Below are 23094 nucleotides of genomic sequence, written 5' to 3' on the forward strand. Positions count from 1 at the left end.
GGAAGGCCCTAGGTGGCGTTTCTCCTTTCAGGGAAAAAATCGTGTCGACCTCCTCCAGCCTCAGGCAGGGAGGGCGGTAGCTCCTACTTTTAGACACCAGACAGCCTGGATGGGACCCTGCTCTTCCTTGCCTTCCATCTCTGAAATTCTAAGACAGAGAAGGCAAGGAAGTGCCTGGGGCCACACAGCAAGTGGATAAGACAGTCGCCCAGCTCAGAGTCCCCCCCCTCACCAGCCTTCCCTTTCTTGCAGGGCTCTCAGCTCTGCACATGCCAGTTCTGCCTTCTGTTTTCATGCCTGGGTCTGGGGTCTCTGAGGAGGGGGAGGGGGCCAGAGGATGTGGCACAGGAGAAGAGGGGCCCAGGGCCTTGTGATTGGGAGGGCAGGCCCCTCCCATTTCCATCTGGCTTCTAGGTGTTTGGTCACTGAGGCGCAGGGCGCCCATCTGAATGTGATACGCATAAGGCTGAATGAGGTATGGGTGTTAGGGTTTGGTGCCTGTGGGTGTGGCAGGGGTTGGGAAGCTGTTCTGTCGTGGTGTTACCTGGGGTGTGCCTGTCAGGCTGACACGTGTGTCTTAATGCTTCGGTCACTGTCACCACCAGTGTTGTATTTGGGCCTCTAGGGTCTTGTGTGTCTTTCATCATGGCTGTGTTGTCTCAGTTCTGAGGGGCCTGAGGAGATGGGCAATTGCATGTTGGGCTGGGTGTACGATGCTACGTATCTGGCGTGTCAACCTTGGTGGCACATGGTGTGTGGTGTGTCATGCCCCAGCAGGTGTGAGGCAGTCTGGTGCATTTATGTCCCATGGTCTAGCTGGGCATCTCTCGAGGGTGAGTGCATGGCTGTGTGACAGGTTGCGTGCTGTGGGTGTCTGCAGACATGCTCTTCTCAGACCGACACAGCATGGATGCAGGGAGGGGACACAGGAACGTGTGAGGTGTGACTACATGGACAGGTGCACAGGTGCATACAGGCCCAGGCCCAGCCTGGATGTGTCAGGGTGAGGCAGGGGTGGGGGTGAACTTCAGGAAGAAGGGGGCCAAGGACAGGGAGGGGAGACAGCAGGAGTCAGGGGCCTTTGAGAGTGCAGGACACCGGAGACCTGGGGGGGGGGCAGGCTGGGGGCAGCAGGGGGAATGCTGGGGAGGGGGTGCCCTTCCCTGCAGGCTGGCCCCTCCCAGTGCCTCCCCACAGTCAAGGCTGCGGGAAACTGGTCCCTCACACCCTCTGCCCCAGTTGTGCCAAGGCAGGGGATTAGGCTGGAAGTGCCAATCCAGGGTCCCCTGATGCTGAGTCCTCTATTTGGACAATTTGGGGACCAGACATGCAGTAGGGTACGGAGAGTGGGAATCTTGTTCCCAAACACACCTGAAGCTGGGTGGCTGCTCATGAGACCAGGAGTCATGGGACAGCTGGACACCTCCTGGTTCCTGAGTCCAAGCAGGACCCAGAGCCCCAGACTTGGCGCCCTGACCCAGGGCCACCCCCCTGCCTCCTGTCCCCAGGGTTTGCCTTCCCGGATTGGGCCTACAAGCCCGAGTCCTCCCCCGGCTCGAGGCAGATCCAGCTGTGGCACTTTATCCTGGAGCTGCTGCAGAAGGAGGAGTACCAGGGTGTCATCGCCTGGCAGGGGGACTACGGGGAATTCGTCATCAAGGACCCCGACGAGGTGGCTCGGCTCTGGGGGATTCGCAAGTGCAAGCCCCACATGAACTATGACAAGCTGAGCCGGGCTCTGCGGTGAGGGGCTGTAGGCCTGGACCCCATCTTGCTCCTCTCTCCTCCCTGTCCCTCTGGGCCCCTGCCCCCTGGAGGCTTTCCCCTCAGCTCCCTGCAGCAGGATCCTGTTGGATCCCAGTGCCCGGGGCTCTGCCGGTGTAGCTACTCTAAGAAGGGAGGGCACGAAAGGAACAGAGCCCTGGGCTTTGGGGCCACACGGGCCAGGATTCTATCCCCTGCCTCACTCCTTCCTCACCCGGTGACCTTGGCCAAGGGGCTGTTTCTCCCAGTTGCCGCGCAAGCACAGAGCATGTGCCCGGGGCTCTGCCTTCACCTCCCCGGGTCTGGCCCTCAGCATCCCCCACTCTCCCTCTGCCCACAGCTACTACTACAACAAGCGGATTCTCCACAAGACCAAAGGGAAGAGGTTCACCTATAAGTTCAACTTCAGCAAAGTCGTGCTTGTCAATTACCCACTGCTGGATGTGGCAGCAGCCACGACGGGCTCCCCACTCTTGCTGACCCCTGGTCCATTTGGGGGCGCCGCTGGGCCAGATGCTCCTCCCCTCACCCCCGAGGTGAGTCAGGCACTAGGGTCCCAGAGTGGGACGCTCCGTGCCCCCCACCCCACCCCTGGCCCTGGAGCCATGAGCCCCCTGGGGAGGGGGCAGCCAGTCTTGAGTGGCTCGTCTCTCTCTGCAGACCCTGCAGACGCTGTTCTCTGCCCCACGCTTGGGAGAACCGGGGGCTCGGGCGCCCCTGTTCACCCCCGACACAGACAAACTGCGTCTGGACAGCCCTTTCCCGTTTCTGGGCTCCGGTAAGGGCCTGGGGGTCCAGGGATGCTGGGGAGGGGGGCAGGCATGCTGTATGTGCGGGAAGAGGGTGGGCAAAGACGGGGAGGAGAGACAGGATGCAGGAAGGAAGCCGGGTGGGGGTGGGGGTGGGGGGCAAGACTCTGTGTGTGTACATGTGCGTGTGCACACGGGCGAGAATGTGAAGTGAGACAGGGAGGAGGGAAACTGGAGAGGGGGACAGGCTGGGAGAAGAGCTTTCAGGGGCGCCAAAGGAATGGGAGACAGCGGGGGAGGTGGAGGGGATGGGGGAAGAAGCCACATGAGGGTGGGGAGACGCCCTGGGGGAGGACAATGGGAGAACGACACCCCCCCATCCCCCTTCAGGTTCCGCCGGCTATTCCAAGCCCCCCGGCCTGCTGGGTCCCTTCGGCCGCGCCTTCCCAGAGCACCCCTGGAACTTTAGCCCGTACCTCACTGGCCCCTTCCCCAAGCTGCCCCCCCCGCTCTACCCCCCCCACTTCTATCCCAACCCTCTGGCCAGTTCCCTGGGCCACTTGCCAACAGCAGGGGCAGGGGGAAGCCCCACCGCAGCACCCATACTGGCTGCCACTGGGGAGGGCCTGGGCCCCGAACGCCCCTCGGGCCTGGCAGCGGCTCCTCGCCTGGCGCTGGCGGGGGGCGCTGCGGGCCCAGAGGCCTCGCTGGGTGGGAAGGAGGACAGCGACTCAGAGCTGGAGATCACGGACGTCAGTGGCTGCAGCTCTGACAGTGAGGGCGATGAGGGCCTCCCTGCGCCCCCCAAGGCCAAGGCGGGCAAAGGGGGGGTTGGCAGCTGAGCCAGCATCGGGTGATGGGTTCTGCTGAGGCGGAGGTCAGGGCGGCCGCCTGAGCAGCCTCTTCTGTGGTCCGGTCTGCCCTTGATGTCCTGCCTGAGGCTGAGGACTAGCCCTCAGGCCCAGGCACATGGCTGCCCGTCTTCTTTCCCAACCCCAGACTGGGGGTCTCACCTCCTCCTTCAGAAAGGGGAGGGGACACGATGGCCTCCAGCCTCCTCCCCAGGCTCCAGTTTGAGGGGGGTCCCTGCCTGGCCCCGCTCCTGAAGTGCAATATGGCGCCCAGCCTCCCCTTCCCACCTGCCCCTGTGCTGTGACTTATGTGTTTGTGCGGCCGTGTCCTCCCCTGCGCCGGCCCCAGTCCTGACCCTCCCCCCCCGCCCCCGACCACACAGGCCCCCTGGGGACAGGGAGCTCAGAGCAATAACCCCGCCCCCAGCCCCCACCCAGGAGGGCCCCCCTCCCTCGGCCCCCCACCAGCCACCTCCAGAGAGTTTACTACAAAAATAAAAAGAATGGAAAGGAGTGTGCCAAGTGGGGTGCCCGGTGTCATGGGTGACCAAGGGGACTCGGGAGTGGAGGGGGCGTGGTGGAGCCCAGGGCGTGGGTTGTTGTTAAAACACAGGCACGAGTGAATGATTGCTTGGAGAAGAGCAAAAGGCAGAGACGAGGTGGGACCGATCTTGGCAGCAACGGCCGTCATGGAGGGTTCCGGGTGCCGGTCCAGGGCCCTGCCCCACCCTCACCAACACAGACCTCTCCTTAGATAATATATATTAAAAAATAAACCTCCAATTCCAGGTATAAAAACAGAGCAAAGGCACTTGGGGGTGAGGGATGGAGGGGTGGGCCCCCCAGGCAATACTGAGATGGCCCAGGGATGGGGCCAGGTGGTGTCCCCCGGAACAAAGCCCTGAGTCCCCCAAGCAGGAGGGAGGGGAGGCCGGTGGGAGGTGGGGGGCAGCGATCTCAGCCATGCCCCCCCAGGCGCGGCCCCGGCAGCTGGGTCCCCCCTCCTCAGGCCCTTGGGGTCGGAGATGCTGTGGCAGCTGTGCAGTGGTGGGCAGCCCTCACGCTCTCTCCTTGCGAAAGGCCTGGGGGGCGAGGAGGGCATGGATGAAGGAGAAGAAAGGAGATGGCGAGATGGGGTGAGAGATGGAGACAGAGACCCAGACGGGGAGGAAGAGGGGGGAAGAGCACAAAGGAGCCAGAGAGACAGAAACTAACGGAGATGGAGATGGAGACGGAGACGGAGACGGAGACGGGGCACAGAGTGAGACAGCCGGAAAGACAAAGGCGAGGAGGGAACTGCGTGGGGTGAGGAGAGGCGAGCGCCTGAGGTGCCCACTCTGGTGCCCCTTCTCTGGGCGGTGCCTGGGTCCCACCCCCACCACCACTCACCTGCCTGGGGCAGGGGCCTCAGGTACAGCCAGGCTGGGGGACAGTGTTCTCCCCGAGCTGAGACAGGAGGAGTCTCAGGCGGCAAAACTCCTCCTCCACCTCCTGGGTTGGGGGGGGTCATCAATGAGAAGGGTCCCCCCACTGCGTCAGCCCCTTCTTCCCCCACCACCCCGGGGCCATCACCTCCAGATGTTTAATGGTCTCCTCCAGGTTGAGTAGCTCCTCCCGAATTTCCTGAATCTGTGCTGGGCTAAGGGGGCTGCCTCCTGGGACCCCATCCCCTTCGAGGGGAGGCCCCGTCCTGCTGTCTTCCTCCAGGGGAAACAGGAGCTGCTTCAGGGACAGCACTGGACAAGGGTAAAAGGACAGAGTTAGAGGCCAGGCTGGGGCACGCTGGGGGAGTCCGCTGTGGGAAGTGATGGGCAGGAGCGAGTGAGCTTCCAATGAGGCAGACCAGCGGGAGGGGCTGGAGGACATGACAGGTGCAGAGGTGAGGCTGGGGTTAGGGCTGGGCTGGGGCGGGAGGACACTGAGGATGAAGATGGGTCTTGGCAGAGGCCGCAGTGGCTTGGGTGCATTTGGGCACATAAGGGCCTTAGGCACATAAGGGCCTAGGGGCAGGTCGGAGGCACCGTGTGGGCTGGTGGCGGCCCTGGAGGGCTGGGGCTGCCTTACCTTTCTGAAGGGCCTTGGCGGCAAGCTGGCCCTCAGGGCCTGGTCTGCAGAAGGGCAGGAGGGCAGTGAAGATCCTCTCCATCCGGCCTAGGTGGGGGAGCAGGGGGCACTCAGATCCCGCCAGGCCACCCGTGGACACCGCAACCCCACCTGGCACCCCTCTAGGCTCACCGTCAGCTGGGGGCATCTCTCGGCCACCGTTGCCATTCTCAGAGCTGCTGAGCAGGGGTTCACGGCTGCTGGGGGAAGCAAGTGCCGGGTGACCCCACGGCCCTGGCCCCAGGGTCAGCAGGGGCAGGGAGACAGAACTGGAGCTGGGGAGTCAGGGAGGTCCCAAGACAGAAACAGAGATTGAGGCTGGGAGATGGGGAGACAGAGAGGCCTGGAAAGGAGACACATGGGCTGTAGTGGGGTTGGTGTGCATGTGCACACACCTACACACACGGGCACACACACACGGGCACACAGAGACTGGGCTGGAGCTCGGGTTCTGGGGACACACAGGAAGCTGTCCTCAGCCCTCCAGTTCCCTCCCTGGCCCCCCTCACCTGCTGGGGCTGGGCCGGTGTTTGGGGCGGGAGGTGGGGGCAGGGACCTTCAGGGATCCTGCGGTTTCAGTGATGAGGGTACACCAGCTGGGGAGACAGGCCAGCCCCTGGGCAGTCAGAGCGCCGGACCCCGTGCCTGGCCCTCCCCATCCCCAGGGGCCTGCCCCCCCCCCCACTTAGAACCCAGACCCCCTCACTTTTTCCGCTCTGACACGGTCTGTGCCACCAGCTCGTATATGTGGGCCTCCTGGTCCCAGGTAAAAATCACATAGAAGGCTTTGTGATCTGCAGAGGGAGGGAGAGGCTGGGCTCAGAGCCAGGGTCATGGCATCGTGTGCCTTCCCTGAGCTTGGGCTAGAGACGGTAGCACCTTCAGGGCTCAATGCACCCCTCATGTGTCCCCCTCTGGGGCTCTCCCTCACCTAATCAGGCTCTACCAGACCCCCAAACTACTCCCACCACCATGGCCCCTCTCTAGGCCCCCAGCTCCCTCCTCTGCTCTTCACAATTCCCAAGGGGTAGCCAGGACCGTCTTTTCAAAACACCAGTCGGAACTAGCTGCTCCTCCGCAAAAACTTGGGGCAGTTTCCCATCTCACTTAATAAAATCTACAACCTGGCCTGGAGTCCCGGCCGTGCCCAGCCCAGGGCCTCCCTCTCATGGCCTCCGCCTTGGGCTGCTGGGCCGCCCCTTCCCCACCCCGGGCCTCACCGGTGGCCACCTCACGGGTCATGGCAGAGGTGAGCCGCAGCACTGGCCGCAGCATGGTCTTGCCGTCGGGCGTGGGTGTCAGTGTCCGGCTGTGTGACTTGAGCAGCAGCCGATCGTCCTGGCGCTGGAGCAGCAATAGCAGGTCGTCCAGCAGCAGCACGTGGACCTCTGCGGGGGGAGCAAGGCCTGTGCTCAGCACTCCCACCGGACACTCCCACCCCCCCACCCCCGGGGCCCCAGCTCGCCACCCTGGTGCTCACCCACAGCTTTGTCCTTCGTCACCCGCCACGTCAGGGGGCCCTCATGGACAAGCTTCTTTTTGGTGATGTCCAGGTTCTGGAGGAAGGGAGGGGTGACAGTCAGCAAGGGACAGGGCAGCCAGGGGAGGGTGGGGACAACCACGGGGTCAGGAGAGGCTGGCCAGCTGGGAATGAGGAAGGCGGTTGGAGCTGACAGGCCCCTCTTGCCTTCAGGGCAGGTGGAGGAGAAGAGAGAGGAGGGGAGGGCAGGTGGGAGTGGCACCTTGAACTCGCTCAGCATGGGGTCGCTGCTCTGCTTCAGGTGGGACAAATCCAGCCGCCTCTGATAGTCCTTGAGCCGCTGGGGTAGGGAAGTGAGTGTTACAGGGACAAGCCAAGGGCTGGAGCCAACCCATAGTGGTCCTGAGGGGACCAGCCGACCCCTGCACACCTACACCCCACTGCCCTGGGCCCAGGGCCTCGTGCAGGCTCACCAGCAGGTCCTCCATGTCACGCACGGCCTGGTTGACATGGTGCAGAATTTCCCGGCAGCACTCCGCCGCCTGCTCCACTTTTTCTCGCTCCGCCGGCTCTTCTGCAGGCAAGGGGGAGACCAGCCCTGGTGAATCCCAACCCTGGAAGCTCCTGGTCCTGCGGCCACAGTTAGAGACAGGAGAGCACAGGGCCTGGCGGAGTGGGGCCTGCTGCTACCTGTGTTCTGCCCAATGCTCTGCAGAAGCAGTGGGTACTTGGTCAGACGCTGCATCTCCGTGGGGATCATGTCCTTCAGCTGCAGGCGGCGGCACCGCGGCTGGCTCTCGGCCTCCTGCAGGGACGGCAGTGGCGAGGCAGCCCATGCTTCACCCGGCCTGGGGGATCGGGACGCCGGCCCCTTCCCCGGGGACCCAGGGGCCCCGATCCCTGCCTCACCTGAACAAAGGCACAGAACCGAGGCTCCTTGCGCTGTTTGGCTTTGAGCTGCTCTAAGGCAAACGACTGGCGGCTGCAGAAGCGGGAGGAGATTTTCTGGAACCAGGAGCCCTCGGGACCATCAAACTACAGCAAGATTCAGGCCAGGGAGGGTGTCTCAGGTGGGATTGGGGGGAGCAGGGCTTCACATGGGGATGGCAGCCTAGACAGGAGGACAGAGCTAGGGACCCAGACCCCCGGGTCTCTAAGTGGCGAAGGCTTGAGACCTGGCCTCCCGGGGCCTGGATTCCAGGGCAGGGGGCGCCCTCACCTGGGCCAACAGCACATCTCCAATCTCCTCAATGAGGTAGCCACTGTCCTGCCTCCGCTTCATCAGGCGATCCAGGAACAGGGCTGTGGGGAGCGGACAAGAAAGCAGGTGCTCTGTCGGGGCCTGTGAGATTGTATGCAGAGCTGGCTGGGAGCTGGGGGGGGGGGTGTCTGATCCCTGGGGCTGGTGTGCCTGTCTCCCCCCTTCCCAACGCCCCCTGCCTTGTGGTTTTTGACGACAAGGACGGGCCCCCTGAATGTGAGCTCTGGGGTTCTGGGGTGGAGTGCTAGAACAGGGCTAGAACAGGCTGCCCAGGGTAGGCGCTTGGGGAGACCACAATGGGCCCCAGGGTGGGCGTGAGGGCTATGAAGGAGGGCTGCAGCCCTGCACTCACAATGCACCTCGATGAGCTCTTCCAGGCTGGGGAAGATGTTCTGCAGTTCCTCCAGGAGAAAGAAGCCCCCCTCCGCCATGGGCTGGTAGAAGAGGTCATGCAGCACCCGGAGCATGCGCACGTGGGCCGCCTCCGTCACCAGTAGCTCTGCGGGGCCACCGGGCAGGAGGCATGGTTGGGGAGCGGGCACACTAGGGGGCACGCTCTGAGAGGCAGGCTGGGGGATGAGGAAGATGGGACAGGATGGGGGGGCTGCTCTCTGGGTGGAGTCTCTTGCCCCTGAAATAGCCACTGAGAATTCGACTCACTGCCTTTCCATTTCGGCTGGGGCAGCCCGCCGGGGTGGCTGACGGTCCCAGTTTGCCCCACACATCATGGGTTTCCCAGGACAGGGATTTTCAGTCCTAAGACTGGAATAGTCCCAGGCAAACCAGGATCAGGTGGCCTCCTCACTGCCTGCAGCTGTGTTTCATGTCTAACCGTCCGGCAAGTTTCTCAGGCTCGGCTTCTGACACACTGGTTCCCTCTACACGGAGGTTGATGGCCTCGGAACCAGGGGCCCCAGAAGTCCCCGGAGACTAAATTGCATGATTTTGTGTGTTATGTATCTGTATTTTTCTGGTGAGAGAAATTGCTATGCTGTCCAATGTGGTAGCCACCAGCCACGCACGGCTCTTCAAGTTTCACTTAATTAAAATGCAACAGGAGTTCCCATTGTGGCTTAGGTTGAGAACCTGACTAGCATCCATGATGATGAGGGTTCGATCCCTGGCCTCGCTCGGTGGGTTGAGGATCTGGGGTTACCACGAGCTATGGTGTAGGTTGCAGATCCCATGTTACTGTGGCTGTGGCCAGCAGCTGCAGTTCCTATTCGACCCCTAGTCTGGGAACTTCCATATGCTGCAGCTGCACCCCTAAAAAGCTTAAAAAAAAAAAAAAAAGCAACAATGCAGGGAGTTCCCTTGTGGCGCAGTGAGCTGAGGATCTGGCATTGTCCTTGTGGCAGCTCAGGTTGTTGCTGTGGTGCGGGTTTGATCTCTGGCCTAGGAACCTCCATATGCCACAGGTGCAGCCACAAAAAAAAAAAAAAAAAAAAAAAAAAAAAGAAAGAAGAAACAAACAATGATGCAAAATTCAGTTCTCAGTTGTACTCACTACATCTCAGGTGCTCAACAGCCATTCTATGGCTGGTGGCTATCCAGTTGAAAAGTACTGATATTATATGTTACCATTATTCAAGAAAGTTCTATTAGATAGCATTGCTTATGTTTTGATCACATCCTCAGAAGGATCTATGAGCCCCAAAGCATTCATCTCCTCCCCTAAAAATTCTGAATGAAAACCTTTCTTACTTTTATCCTTGACCACACAAGAGTGTAGTTAAGTAATCTGTAAATTAACCTCCAAATGCGCTTCTAAGAGTACTCTACCTTTGCCAGACCCTCCTCTTCACACACAATTTGAAATCAGAGCAAAGAAGACAAAAATGCTATGCCCAGGAGTTCCTGTTATGGCTCCCTTTGTGTTCTCGTTGTAGTAATGAACCCAACTAGTACCTATGAGGATTTGGGTTTGATCCCTGGCCTGGCTCAATGGGTTAAAGGATCTGGTGTTACCGTAAGCTGTGGTGGCAGACTGGGCTCAGATCCTGCGTTGCTGTGGCTGTGGTGTAGGCTGGCAGCTACAGCTCCGAGTGGACTCCTAGCCTGGGAACTTCCACATGCCATGCGGTTGAAGCCCTTAAAAAAAAAAAAAAAACACTACTCCCATCCTCTCTCTGTCCAGAAGAGACTGCTAATACACTGATTATCTTCCCAAACTTGTGCTGGTGGGAGTCTTTTTCTCCCCCAGGCGTCTAAGATTACAGTAATAACAGCAGTCATGTTCCAGGTGACGCCGTGTCCACGTCTGTGCTGCCAGTTTCACACAGTTCATCTCATCCTAACCTTCATGACAGTCTTTTGAGATAGAAACTATCTGCCCACGTTTCCCAAACGAGGAAACAAAGGCTTACACTAGAAATGCAAGTTTAGAGACCCTTTCTGGCCCTTAACATCAGCACTGTCCTGCGCTACCAAAAATTCTTTGGAAATGTCACTTCCACAGCTGCGTTCCCGTTCCACGGCCTGTTCTAAAATTCCCCAACCAAACGGCCCTCTGTTGGGAACAGGCTGCCTTCATGCTTTGCCTGGCTCGGTAACACTGAGAGGGACACTTCCCTGCGTCTGTCTGTCTTAGCCAGAGCTGGGTGGCATCCTTGGCTGCAGCGGGGTGCGGGGTGGGGCACTCACCACTGATGACCTCCTGCCGCTTCACCTGGCTCTTGGGCAGGCTGTGCAGTGTGCCCAGGGGCACGAGCTCCCGCCAGCCGGGCGGTTCCTCTGGTTCCAGCTCTAGTCCCGATCGGCCCGGCTCCCCCTCATCTCCAGGCTCGGGGCTGTGGGACAGAGAGGCCTTGTTAGGGCCCCTGCTCGGGGTGTCCCAGGGAGGAGCCTTGGACTCCAACCCCATCCCTCAGGGCGGCCTGAACTGCAGACCAGCTCCCAGGTCTCCAGAGCACAGCCTCTTACCCCTCTCCTGTGACCACTGTAGGCCTTCAGTGACCTCAGCATCTGCTCGCTACCCAGTTCTCGGTGCTTCTGGCAACGACCCCCCACCCCATCCTCCCTGCCTCTCCAGGCTGCCTCAGTGGATGGGGGGAAGAGTGACGTACGTGGCTCGTCGGGCAGGGCCAAGCACGGCCGTGGCAGAGCTGGGGTCCATGTCCACGTCGCTTCGGGAGCGGCCCCCACCCCGGCCCTTAGCCCCGAGGCTGCCCCGGGAAGGCCGGCGGCGGTCACTCACCCGCAGACTCTCTGAGCGCCCCAGACGCCCCGACAGCCTGGACCCCAAGGCCAAGGACAGAGTCAGGCAAAGACCAAGACAAAGACAGGGAGAGACAAAGACAAGGACAGAGACGGGGAGAGACCAGGACAGGGACAGAGATGGGGGGAGAGACCAGGACAGGGACAGACAGGGGACGGCCAAGACAGAGAAGGAGAGAGACCAGGACAGGGACCAGAGCAGGGATCGGGGAGACCAGGACAGAGATCAAACATGCAACAGAAGAGAGGACAGAGTCAGAAGGACCAATATAACTGTGGGGGAAGTGGGGGGTGGTTGGGGGGGGGAATGCTAAAATCAGTGGGAAGGGGGAGGGAAACCCAGTCTGGGGCACAGGACTGACCCTCCCTTCCCGGAGTCAGGGGGATGGGGACAGGGCCAGGAATTAAGGGAGGGAAGGAGGATTTCAATACTTAGCTCTTCGGCTGAGAGGGTGATGTCCCCACCCACCCCTTGCAGGGGTGAAGGGGAGGGAGTGGCCCATGGGGAGAGGGGCTGGGAGAAATGGGGGAGGGGCTAGCCCTCCCCTCACCCAGGGCCCAGGCACCCACCTCTTCCACCTTCTGGGGAGAGAGGGGCACAGGGTCAGAGGTGGACCCAAATGGAACCCAACTCACCTCCCCCACCCACCAAAGGGTCCCCAAAGCAGCGGCACAAGGACAGGCAGGGGGCAGAGCCTGCCCCCCAACTGTAAGGAGGACAGGGCCCCCGGGGCATGGAGCACAGAGGACTGGGGGATTGAGGGAAGGGGCATTGGGAGGCAGGAGCAAGGCGGCTGGGCTGGAGGCTTAAAAGAGAAGGAGGAAGGGAGGGAAAAGTGCGGGGGGGGGGAGGAGGAACAGAGGGGGGAAGGCAGAGGAGGGGGGAAGGAAAAGGGAAAAAAGAGAGAGGGGGAGAGGAGAGCAAGAAGGGAAGGAAAAAGGGAGGAAGAAGGAGGAAATGGGAAGTGAGGAAAGACAGAGTGGAAGGAAAAGGGAGAAGACGGAAAGCAGGAGCAGCAGAGCAGAGTGGAGATGCTTGGCTTGGGGAGAGGCAGGTGCAAATGGCAGCACAACCCAACTCTACCCTCCCTGCACCGAGTAAAAAGCTGGGTCCTGCGCCAGGCCCCTCCCCTGCATCCAGCCCTGGGTACCTCTCCGTGTCAGCACCCTCCTCGGTGCTCTCCGCAGCCACTGGGGGCTCCAGGCTGACTGGGCCCTGTGGGGGTGGGTCCCCCAGTTCAGGGAGGGCATCAACACCTGCGGGGGCAGACGGGGAGAGCAAGGCCGGCTGGAAGGCCCCTGTGGCCTCCCAGGCTCCAGGCCTCAGTTCCTCTGCTGTGGAATCCAGGTCAGGGGCTAAAGCCGTCCAGTTGGCTGACACTGAGTGGCTGTTCCGTCCTCCAGTGAGGGATGGACGGACAGAATGACCTCTGAGAACACAGCTGCGGTGTCTGGGGCCTGGTGGGTGAAGATGCTGCAAAACCAGGGTGCCAACTGCCCACGTGAGGAGGAGACCAGATGCCTCCACATCCATTCATTCTCCCGACCTTCAATTAGGACTTGCGGAAAGAGAACGCACCCCATTTAGAGGAGGAGACTGAGGCTCAGAGAGGAGAGTGATTCCCAAGATCTAACACGAGGGCCGAACCAGAAATCAAACCCAGGCCTGGCCAAGCAGCTGTCTGAGATCTAGTGGGCTGAGGGCCACACGTGAAGCTCATGGGGAGGTTGGGCTCAGCATCTAAGGGGGCTGATTGGCACTGAACTCAGGGAGGGTTCTGGGAAGCGAAGCTGTGGGGGCTGATGGGAAATGTAGTCCAAGGAGGTGGGGAAGCAGGTCACCAGAACAGAGGTCAGAGCCTTGGAGGAAAGCCGTGGAAAGGGTAGTAAACTAAGGGAAGGGAGTGGTTTTTAGTAACACTGGTGACGAGGAGCAAGGAAGGACAATGGAGAAAACCAAGGGGCCGTTTTGCTGGGGGGCCCAAGAAACTCTTACCTGGTTCCCGGTCAGGGCTGTCCCCAGGCAGAGGGTGCGGAGAAACTCCGGGGGTGTCCTGCCCAGGGGCTCCGATATTCCGGTCCCGAGAGGGCACCCCTAGACCTCCCTTCCGTTCTGTAAGGACTGGCTTCTCAGCTGGGGAGGCGTTGAGGGGAGCATGAGAGTCCAGTGACTTGAATCCCCGATGGCCCAGGTATCTAAGCTGCTGGCTCTGCCCCGTCCTCCCCAACAACCCGGAGTCCCATCCTCCGCCCTCAGACCCAGGAGTCCCACCCCCAGCCCCTCCCACAGACACAGGAGATGCCCCCTCCCTCCCATCAGGTCCCCAGGATGGATGCTCTAGCTTCGGGATCATTACCGTCAGTCTCGACTTTGAGGTGTCGAAAATCTGGAGCTGAAATGAGAGACAGGACTGTGAGGTGGGGCCTGCGTGGGGAAGTCGAGGTGGGGCCGAGGCGGGGCACCTTACCCTGGGGCTCTGTCCGGTTCCAGCGGGCGGCATCCAGGAAGCTGCTCAGTCCTTTCTTGGCCTTGGTTGGCTCATCGGACCGCCGGTTCCCTATCACCTGTGGAAAGCGGGGGCGGGAGGGCCGGGCATTTCCGTGACACTCGCGAAGAGGAATCAGACCCCAGGGGCAGGCGCAGTCACAAGGCTCCCCGGGGGGGGGGTCTCTGGGGAGGAAAGAACCAGGTGTGGGATATCAGGGATGCACCTTTTTCCGGAAGAAATTTCTCCCCGACTTCTTGTCCCCGCTCTTGGTCCGCACCCCGAGGTGGCGCATGTACAGGCTGATGGCGTTGACCACCGCGGCACTGTGGGGAGGGGATGGACGCAGGCACCTGCTGCCCCCACGGCTTTCCTTCTGCTCGATTCCCACCCCAGCCCCACAACCACCTTCTGCTGAGTGTCTGAGCCCAGGGGAGAGAGCTGGCTCTAGAGGATGGAGCCAGAACGCCCAGGCCCCCAGCCCCTCCTCCCTCTGGCCCAGGAAACCAAACGGCCCGCCAGCCTCTCTGCTTCCATCACCTCTTTTCCTCATCGGGAGAGATGGTGTGTCTGTAAGAAGAAGAAAGAAGTTGGTGACAAATCCGCTAAGCCTGGGCTCCTTCATCACCCAGCACAAATGTCCGGGTTGCCCTTCCCTTCAAAGCAGAGACAGGGAGTGAGGAGAGGCGGACAGGGCTGCTGAAGCAGCTGGGAAGGACAGTCACGGGAGGAGAGACTCTCATCTGGGCTGATGGGAGCTGCAAGGACAGGACCGACCCAAACCCCATGAACGCAAGCTCATGGACAAGCCTGGGAAACTAACAGGGACCCCAAGCTGGGAAGGGAAGATGCGAAACCAGATGGACTAAAACACTAGGGCTGGGACCCACAAATCAGAGGAAGAAACCAAATGCTGGGAAATGCACCCTGAAGCTGCAGAGGAGCCCCGAAATGGACAGAACAGGGTGGCAGAGCGCGTCCCCCAGGGCCACAGAGGCGTTGGCCCCCCACTCACTGCATCTCCTCCAGGTGGGTCAGCTGCCGCTCGGCCAGGTGCCGCTCCCGGGCCTCAAAGCTGGCGCGGTCCCGTCCAACCCAGGCCCCTAGCTGGGTCAGCTCCTGCTCCCAGGGTGTCATGCCCATGAGCTTCTTGGAGCGAAAGTCCTCCAGCTGCCGGCTGACGAGGGCCTGCTGCCTCTGCACCACCTCCTGCACAAACTGCCGCTGGATGTCCTCCGAGATGAGTTCAGGCCGGGTGCGGTCTGCAGAGACAGGGGCCAGGGCTGGGGCCAGTTCCCTGGGCCCCCGCTCCCCTCTTGCCCTTGGACTCTGAGAGCTTTGCTTCCACGGGCAGCCGTGGCCATAGGAAAGGAAAGAAGGAATCTCTGCTGTCCAGGGAGCATGAGAGTGTGGCCGCCCTCCCGCCCTGGGGCTCCTGGGGACCTCTCCTGCATCCCAGCGTCCCCTCTTCTCCTTACCAAGTTCAAAGGCCACGGTGGGAGGGACCTGCACCCGCAGAACCTGCTCAGGAGAGAGGAGAGTTAGGGGGCAGTGACGGGACGAAGGGGGTGGCAGCCCAGGTACCGGGTGGGAAAGATGCTCTGAGGAGGGAGCAGTGGAGGGAGGGTCACGCTGCCCTCAGTGGGGCGGAGGTTGGGAGGAGGAAGGTGGCTGTTCAAGGCGAAGGGGAGCGGGGGCTGGGGCCCCTCCAATGAGTCTCTCACCGCGGTCTTGTCCAGGAAGCTGTGGTAGAAGTCGATGAAGGCCTTCTTGGCCTCCTTGGGGCCCAGTGAGCCCAGCATGTCCGCGTGCAGGCAGCAGAGCTGGCGGAGACAGAGTGTGACCCAACCCCCTGCCCACCCCACGGAACCTCACTGCCCCTCCCTCGGGGAGCCTGGGGACCCAACTCCCCTGGGATGTGCACCCTGACATCTACCCTCCCCACACCAGGCCCTTGCCTGCCCCCTGCATAGCCTCCCGGGGCCACTCCAGCGCTTGGTTAATTTTCTCTGGTACAGGGGTTCTCTAGTCTCCTCTTGGCGGCTACTGCCGCCACCACCAGCAGCTACACTAAGAGGGCTAGGGGTGCACCTGATGCTGTCCAAACACCTGCTCAATCAGGGGGACAGTTGTTATCCCAGTTTACAGATGAGAAAACAGCTAGTAAGTGGAAATTGAGATTGGATTTCAGGTGGCCAGTCTCTACTACCCTCCATTGCTGGCAATAGTGTGATCTACTTGAGTGTGTGTGTGTGTCAGGGGGAGGTTCTGCTTCTTTTGTAGTCCAGGGTCCAGACAGGGCTCAGTACACAGTGGGACTTTGCAAAAACAGGAAGACAAGTGGGGCTCGCTCACTCATTCATTCATCAAGCATTCCCCAATGTAGCCTTGGTGGCAGCCCTGTGCTGGGTGACACTGGCAATGCTGTGGGGCCTCTAACCTGTCCTGGCTCCTGCAGGCCCCCCTGGCAGGTAACGGACAAGGTCTCAGTGTGCTAAGGACTCGCCCCAGTTATCTAGGTCTGCCCCCTCGCCACCCCCCACAAGGCACAACTCCATCAGAGGCCAACAGGAAGCAGCCCAGGGGACAACTATCTCCCGGGCGACGCCCACCAAGGAGGTGAGGGAGCAGCATAAGGACAAATCTCAAAATGCCGAGGGCTATCTGGGCAGGCCACCTCAGCCAATCCCCTGGCCCTTGCCAGACCTCGGTTCCACACCTGGAAAGGGACTCAGCAGTTAACACAATCCCCGGGCTAAATTCCAGGAGCTTGAGTTCTAGAAACCCTCAGGCTTGGGAGAGGAACCCGCCTGCCCAGAGGGCCACAGCCTCCATGCACCTGGGGAGATGGCAGCCAGTTTTCTAGAGAAAAGGCAATTTCCTGTTCTCTTGCCCATTGCCAAAGCTCCAGTATCACCCTCCTCTCTGCATCCCTCAGGCAGCTACCCTCCGCCCCTTCCACCAGTCTCCTTGTTTTCTAGAGGGATCTGCCAGGCATTTCCAGTACAGCACAGTGTCCTGGGCTAAGCCCAGCTCCTGGCCTGTGTTGGGCTTCACTGGGTCTTCCTAGGATGGGACCCTGGTCCACAGAGCCCCCTCCAGCCAGCCCTGTGGCTTCTTCCTCCCTAAATCACCTGCTGGGTTCTCTAGACTCTGCAGGTGTTTCCCGGATGGCAAGGCTCTGCATCCACACCCCCTCAATACTTTCTGCCTGATGCAGGAGATTTCTGAATCATCGATAACGTTGCCCCTGCCTCGTGGGCTGCTGGTAGTGGTTTTCCTGTCTCTGGGCCAGAGTCTGCTGTGCTGCCTAGACCCGAGAAGGCTAACGGCTTTCTCCCAACCACCAGTCTGAGGACTGACTGGTGGCACCTGCAGAGAATTTGATTTCCAGAGTCTGTGGAAAAGGGTGCTGTCACTGATGGGTGATGCTGCCATAGAAAGGGAAGGGGGTCGGGGTGGGGGGCATGGCTTCTGCCAGGCTGCTGGATTCTCCATGGCTCTGCGTGACCCTGCCGAGAGTACTCTCCTGGCCCTCGCCCACTGCTCAGTACACGGGGCACCTGCAACCGTGTCCAGAGCACACAGCGGCCTTCCTGGCCCTTAAGCTGTGTGCTCTGGATGTGTTTTGCAGACCCTCCCCGCTCATCCTCACTGGTCTCACTCACTGGACACTGTGCCTGTCCCCGCCCCGCCCCTCCCCAGCCCCACCCTCACCAGGGGTCCTGGCTCGAACTGCATGGCCACATACTGCAGGAGGGCCATGAGGTGGGCTGGCCGCTGCTTCACCTGCTCCAGGCTCTGGAACTGGTTGCTTTGCTCCTCTGGGTTCTGGGGGCGGTGGGGATGGGAGTGAGACAGTGGGACCAGAGGAGGGGCTTGGGGCTTGACCCTCCCTCTTTCCTGGCACATCCCGAAGGGTCAGAGCTGGGAGATAGGGGAGCTGATGGTGCCCTTCCTGTGATGCTGCCAGTCAGGGGTTGGGGCAAATGGATGAGACAGTGTGATCAAGGTGAGGACAGAAATCAGGAGCGGTGGAACGGGTACCTGTGTGGTCCTGGGGGGTGGGGCAGTGATTAAAAACTGGAGTTAGAATAAACAGGGCAAGAGTCTGCGCTGTAATGGCGGGCATTGAGGATGGGGCAGGGGGCTGAGGAGGCAGGTGCCAGGAAGATTAAAGAAAGAGACAGGCAGTGACAGGGGGCAGAGTGACAGCATCTGAGGATGGAGAACAGGACCTGAGGCAGGAAGGGACACTGACGACGGGGCCTCAGGGAGCCTGGGACAGAAGCTTTTCCACCCCACCTCCCTCTCACCCACCGTCTTGAGCTCATTCTCGAAATCCTCATCCTCCGCCCCGATGATGCTGACAGGCACCAGACCGGGTCGGGGGGGCCCCGGGGCCTGCGGAAGGGGAGGGATGGCTTCAGCCCACAGCACTCCCCCACCAGCCCCCCAGCCCCCTCACCCCTTGGCTCTCTCCACTCACCGCCCCTCGGGCGACGTCTTCTGCCTCCATGGGCTCTGCAGGGCTGGGGGAAGAGGAGGGGCTGCGGTTAGAGGGCTGGAAGGAGGCAGTGAAGGGCAGGGCGGTTACTCACAGATTCCTGGCCCAGGTGCGAAGGTGAGTAAACAGCACCCCCCCACACCCTGGCTCCATAGCTCAATGGGGCCTCTGTGTGGCGACAAAGAGCCCTTCAGAGGCCAGCCAGGGCGGGGAGCCCAAGGACTGGGAGCCTTGTGGCCTTGCAGTGTGGGGGGAGCTAGGGGCCAGGAGCCTGGGCCCTTGAGAGAGCTGTGGCCACGAGAGCCTGCCCTTTTGGGTCCCTGGACGAGGAAGGGGTTCAGGGCTCAGACTCTTGGGTCTCAGGGAGGAGTGGGTGGGGGCTGGGTCCTGGGAAGGCAGGGCCTGGAGGCAAGCAGAGTTGGGAAGATTAAAGGGGAGCTGGGAGATAACTGGGGTGTGGGGGGCTCTCCTCTGACCTGCCACAGGCTTGGGGCAGGATGTTGCCTCTGAACCCACCAGCCCCACTTCCTGTGACAGGAAATCACCATGGCAAATCCCCCACCCCCCACGCTCTCCACATAAGAAAACAAAACTGAACCCTCCTCCCTCGGAGACCAAGCGGCCCCCAAACCCACTCCTTTCCCTCAGGGACCTGGCATCTGTCTGGTTTCCAGTCCCAAGAAATACGGGGATGGTCCTCAGACAGCTCGTCCTCAAGGTGCGTCTGTCTCCCTCGCCCTGCGTCCACCTGTCCAGTCTGTCTGTCTGTCGGCTCGCTTTCCCCCAGCCAGCTCTCCCTGGCTGTCTCTCTCTCGGATCTGCCTCATGCCCTTGCTTTTTTTCTCCCTGTTTCTTTTTCTTGGTCCCTTCTTTTGACCTGTCTCACTTTCCCCGCCATCTCTGCCTCCCTTCCCTCTCCCCGCCCAGTCTCTCCCCCTCACCCCAGCTCCTCTGCTCCCTGTCCCTGTCTCCCCACGTCCAGTTCCTGCAGCCACCATCCCCGCACCTGTCCAAGTCGCTGTCTCACGTGCCGTCTCTCCTCTCTCTCTCTCTCTCCCATCTCTCGCTGTCTCTCCCATCTTGTCTCCCTTAGAGTCTCCACTTCTCCCTGCATCTTCCCACCGACATCTTCTTTGTCCTTAATTAGTCTGACTAATGCCACTCGAGCCTGTATCAGGTGGGAAGGAGCTGTGGAAACAGGGGTGGGGTGGACCAGTGGGGGGCTCTCCCCACAGCCCAAAGCTTTTATAACCCTAGTCGCCTGAGACGCACCCTTCTCCCTCTTCCGCAGCCCTCCTCCCTAGCACTCAACAAAGGGCAGCTGGGATTCTGATTCTGATCATGAAACAATGATGCTTTCTGAGGTGTCCAAACACCATCCTATGGGTTCACCCAAGCAGGCTTCACTTTTATTCTTTTCCATAAAGTGTATCTGTCCAACAACCAGGCTTGGGTAATTCAAGATTTGAGCCCTGTTAAATGTTCACATAAATAAACATGCAAACCAAGGCAGAAAAATAAGAGTAATTATTTATTGCGAGAGCTGAACTTACAGAGCACTTAGTGTACTAGGCACTGCTCTAAGTGCTTCCCACAGAGGAACTCGCTGAACCCTCATAACCACATGCGCCCCACGCTATTACCATTCCCATCCGAGATGGAAAACCTTCACCAGGCCACCAGCTGCAACTTCTGGACTGGAAAACATGACTATGGACATGGAGGATCCATGTTCATCCCACTTGGGGTGGAAAAGTTTGACAGAGACTGGAGGTTCCACATGGGCAAAGGGAAAGACACACATTATCTGAGCAAATGCTTAGGTGCCAGGCAGGCCCTGGATCAAGAACCTGATACATATACTCTTCTTTACTCCTCATCACAACGATATGAAAGAACGGCTAACACTTAACGTGCACTAAGTGCCATTCAGTACATGCCAGGCATAGCATTACTCACATGCCGGTATTAACTTACTCCTCTCAATGACCCCATGAAGTCGGTCTTATTAATATTATCCTCATTTTACAGAGGAGGAAACGAGGGCACATATCATAAGAGGCAGGGCCAGGATTCAGATGCAGGAGTCTGGCATTTAACTCCCAGAATGAGCTGCCTCAGAGCATGGGAACTCTCCACCCCAACCTTAGGAAACTGCAATCTGAACCAAAGCTGAGACAGAGAGGTCTCCCTGTGGCGTCTGGGAGTCAGGGGGATGTGGGCACTGTGGCCTGGGCAGGGGTGCAAATTGGACTTGGCGGCTCCACAGAGACTTGGTGCTCAGAGAGGACTAGGGGGAGGGACTGGCTGCTTAGAAGATGGGGCATCAGGATATTCCGCAAAGGTTAGGGAATTCTAGGTTGAAGGGGATGGATCTGCAAGCAAGTGACAAGGCCTGGTATCCTGTGGAGGGGGGTGCGGTATGCATGGGGCTGTTGGGGGGGTCCTAAAGCAAAGAAGGCACGTGTGAGGGGTTACATGGGTGCCTGGATTCTAGGCAGGGCTCAGAGTCTAGAAGATACTGAATGGGTGACTCTGGTCTCCAAGAACGTCTGGGAGCCTTAAACAACCTAAAATACAGAGTAGTCAAGGTGAGTCCTTGAAATGTATAAGGCCCCAGATTCTACTGACACATGGTAGGTCTACAAGGATCCTCAGATCACACAGGAGCTTGATTCCATAGGGGAAGTAGCCAGTTTATGGGACCTTTGGAGATTTAAAAGGGGACTAGAACCCTGTAGCGGAGTGTGGTGGTCCTGGAGATCCAGGATCCGGGCCCCGGATTCTAGCGGATGCAACTGATTTATGAAAACCCCACGTCTGTAAGGAGCCGGATCTCCATGGGGGGCTAGCAGGAACCTGGAGGGGTTGTAGGGGGGTCTCCACGAGCCCCAAATCATATGCAGGACGTGGCGCGTGTACACGGACCCCAAAACCTACAGGGGACGTGGCAATGTGCACCGTCAGGGATGCTGGGGCGGACGTGCAGAGTCAGGGGCTGATGCCCGCCGGGGGCCGCGTCCCTCACCTGCTCCGGGTCGGAGGAGAAGCACTGCAGCAGCCAGAACCGAAACCTCCGCGCGCCGGCTCCGGGTTCCCCCACCCCGGGCTCCGAGTCGCTCTAGCCGCCCCACAGGCCACCTTTGCTTCCGGCTCCACTCCTCCCGCCAGCCGCTCTAGCCCGATTCCTACCAGGTTCCTGCCCAGGAGACTCTACTCCTCCTTGCCGGCCGCTCTAGCTCTCCACTGAGCTACGCTGGCCAGATAGGGCCGCTCTGGCCCGTCTTGGAGGGCTGGCGTTTCCATATCTCGACTGCCCCCGTCACTCTCCTGGGCCCCACCCCCACCCCACCCCCCGCCCCCAGGCTAGAGGTAAGGATCCTTCCAGTGCCCGGATCGCGCTCCATCCGAGCTCTCTGAGTTGTCCTGGACCTTAGCCCCCGAACTGGAGTCCCCGCCCTATCTTGCCACCCTAACTTGGGATCCTTTGAATTCCCCACGCTCGTACATTAATTCTTCCCGCAATGCCCTCCACCCCTCCACCCTGCACACTTTCCGCCGGGGCTGCAAGGCGAAAATCCTGGGTTGGAGCATCTGACATGCAGTGGAACGCGGAAAAAGAAATTAACTCTCCCCAGGCCTCAGTCTTCCCATCTGTACAATGGGGAAAGATCTCCAGTTCTGTACCCTACAACCCATCTCCCAGGGTATAATTAAAGACCAGAAAAAGGTCTTTATACCCCCCCCCCACAACAACAACCAAAAAACCGCTTTTAAACGCACTCTGCAACTTTCAGCTTCACAGTGGCCTATGGCTGTTATTGCCGTTTTTCTTTTTCGGTGGCTCTAAAGCATGCGGGTTTGGAGGACGGCGCTTAGCGGAAAGCACCTGCGAATTCGAATCCCAACTCCATTCGGTCTCACGATGTATGTGCCCTGGGATGAGTCGGTTTTACTTCCTAGGCCTCAGTTTCCCTACCCGTGCAATGGGAGTGGTCATCCGTCCTCCGCCGAACAGTTGGCGGTCCTTAACCCCAGAGTCTCAGCCCTCACCCCACCTACCCGGACTTGGCAAGTGTTAATTCTCCTCTCTTTGTCCCCTTTGACAGATGGGAAAACTGAGGCCTAGGGAGGGGCGGCTGCTGGCTTAGCGGGGCTGGGAGGAGGCCCTCCACTGCCGGCAGCGCCCAGCCCCCTCCCTCCACCTCCCCACTTCCCCTGGCAGCAGCGGGGAGGGCGGCCGGGCGGGGCCAGGGCCGGTGTACCTGGTGTCCGCGCGGGGAGGTGACCGGCGGGGCGCCCGAGGTCGGGCTCGGCGATCCCGGGCCCGGTGTCCCAGCTCCCGCTTCCTGGCTCTGGCGGGGCAGGAAGTTGGGGCGTTTTTCCGGAGGCCCCCGCCCCGCCGCCCCTCCCCGCTTCCTGCCTGCGCCCCGCGCCCGCCCGGCACCTCCGCTTCCTTCCCCTTCTGGCCGCCTGCCCCTCCCCTGCTTTCCCCAGATCGGCCCTGGACCTGCGGGCACCCGCCCCGCCCCGCCCCGACCCCGCCCGGCCTCTCCCGGCTTTGTCGGTCTATCTGTCCGCTGGGTGCGGGCTCCACGTTTCTCCCATCTGCGTCGACCATCAGTAACTGGCAGGGCCTGGGGGCCGTGCGCCCGCATAGCAGCCTCCCCTGCCTTC

At 60.4% G+C, this 23094-nt stretch overlaps 2 protein-coding genes across 55 annotated transcripts in view; one reads left to right on the forward strand and one right to left on the reverse strand.

Annotated features, from left to right (window-relative positions):
• ERFL (ETS repressor factor like) overlaps window positions 1-9274 on the forward strand; it is a 35348-nt gene extending 26074 nt beyond the window's left edge. For 3 of the 5 annotated variants that reach the window (XM_084961101.1, XM_084961100.1, XM_084961102.1), the window contains 4 exons: window positions 1509-1743; window positions 2105-2300; window positions 2425-2542; window positions 2904-3886. In XM_084961101.1, the coding sequence (XP_084817227.1) occupies window positions 1509-1743; window positions 2105-2300; window positions 2425-2542; window positions 2904-3355 (1001 nt within the window). In that variant the 3' untranslated portion in view covers window positions 3356-3886. Of the gene's footprint in view, window positions 1-1508; window positions 1744-2104; window positions 2301-2424; window positions 2543-2903 lie in introns of all 5 variants that reach the window. The other 2 variants (XM_084961103.1, XM_021094463.2) reach the window with 2 other exon arrangements.
• On the reverse strand, window positions 4110-22790 carry ARHGEF1 (Rho guanine nucleotide exchange factor 1). Of its 50 annotated transcripts, none has more exons than XR_014806221.1 (31): window positions 22683-22790; window positions 19424-19605; window positions 18400-18442; window positions 18231-18314; window positions 17628-17741; window positions 15635-15733; window positions 15389-15431; window positions 14926-15172; window positions 14451-14480; window positions 14137-14236; window positions 13893-13989; window positions 13782-13817; window positions 13421-13558; window positions 12576-12681; window positions 11274-11441; window positions 10852-10997; window positions 8561-8707; window positions 8167-8249; window positions 7857-7929; window positions 7638-7752; window positions 7421-7521; window positions 7210-7287; window positions 6948-7023; window positions 6688-6855; window positions 6174-6261; window positions 5977-6063; window positions 5600-5664; window positions 5429-5515; window positions 4937-5100; window positions 4754-4855; window positions 4110-4446 (listed from the first exon to the last, which is right to left on the reverse strand). XR_014806221.1 is itself a non-coding variant. In XM_084960990.1 (31 exons), the coding sequence occupies exons 3-30, from the start codon at window positions 18427-18429 to the stop codon at window positions 4772-4774; spliced, it is 2907 nt and encodes a 968-aa protein (XP_084817116.1). In that variant the 5' UTR covers window positions 18430-18442; window positions 19424-19605; window positions 22683-22790; the 3' UTR covers window positions 4110-4446; window positions 4754-4771. The 50 variants fall into 50 exon arrangements, 23 of the variants coding, with proteins under 23 accessions (XP_084817116.1, XP_084817114.1, XP_084817117.1 ...); XR_014806223.1 differs by having other exon boundaries at window positions 5600-5667; XM_084960990.1 differs by having other exon boundaries at window positions 7857-7982.
• Between the last annotated feature and the right edge of the window lie 304 nt (window positions 22791-23094).

This window comes from Sus scrofa, chromosome 6 (genome assembly GCF_054392235.1).
Source record: "Sus scrofa isolate SSC_HxYL_T2T_F1_AM1 chromosome 6, Sscrofa_HxYL_maternal_Yorkshire_Landrace_v2.0, whole genome shotgun sequence".
Taxonomy (NCBI): Eukaryota; Metazoa; Chordata; class Mammalia; order Artiodactyla; family Suidae; genus Sus; species Sus scrofa.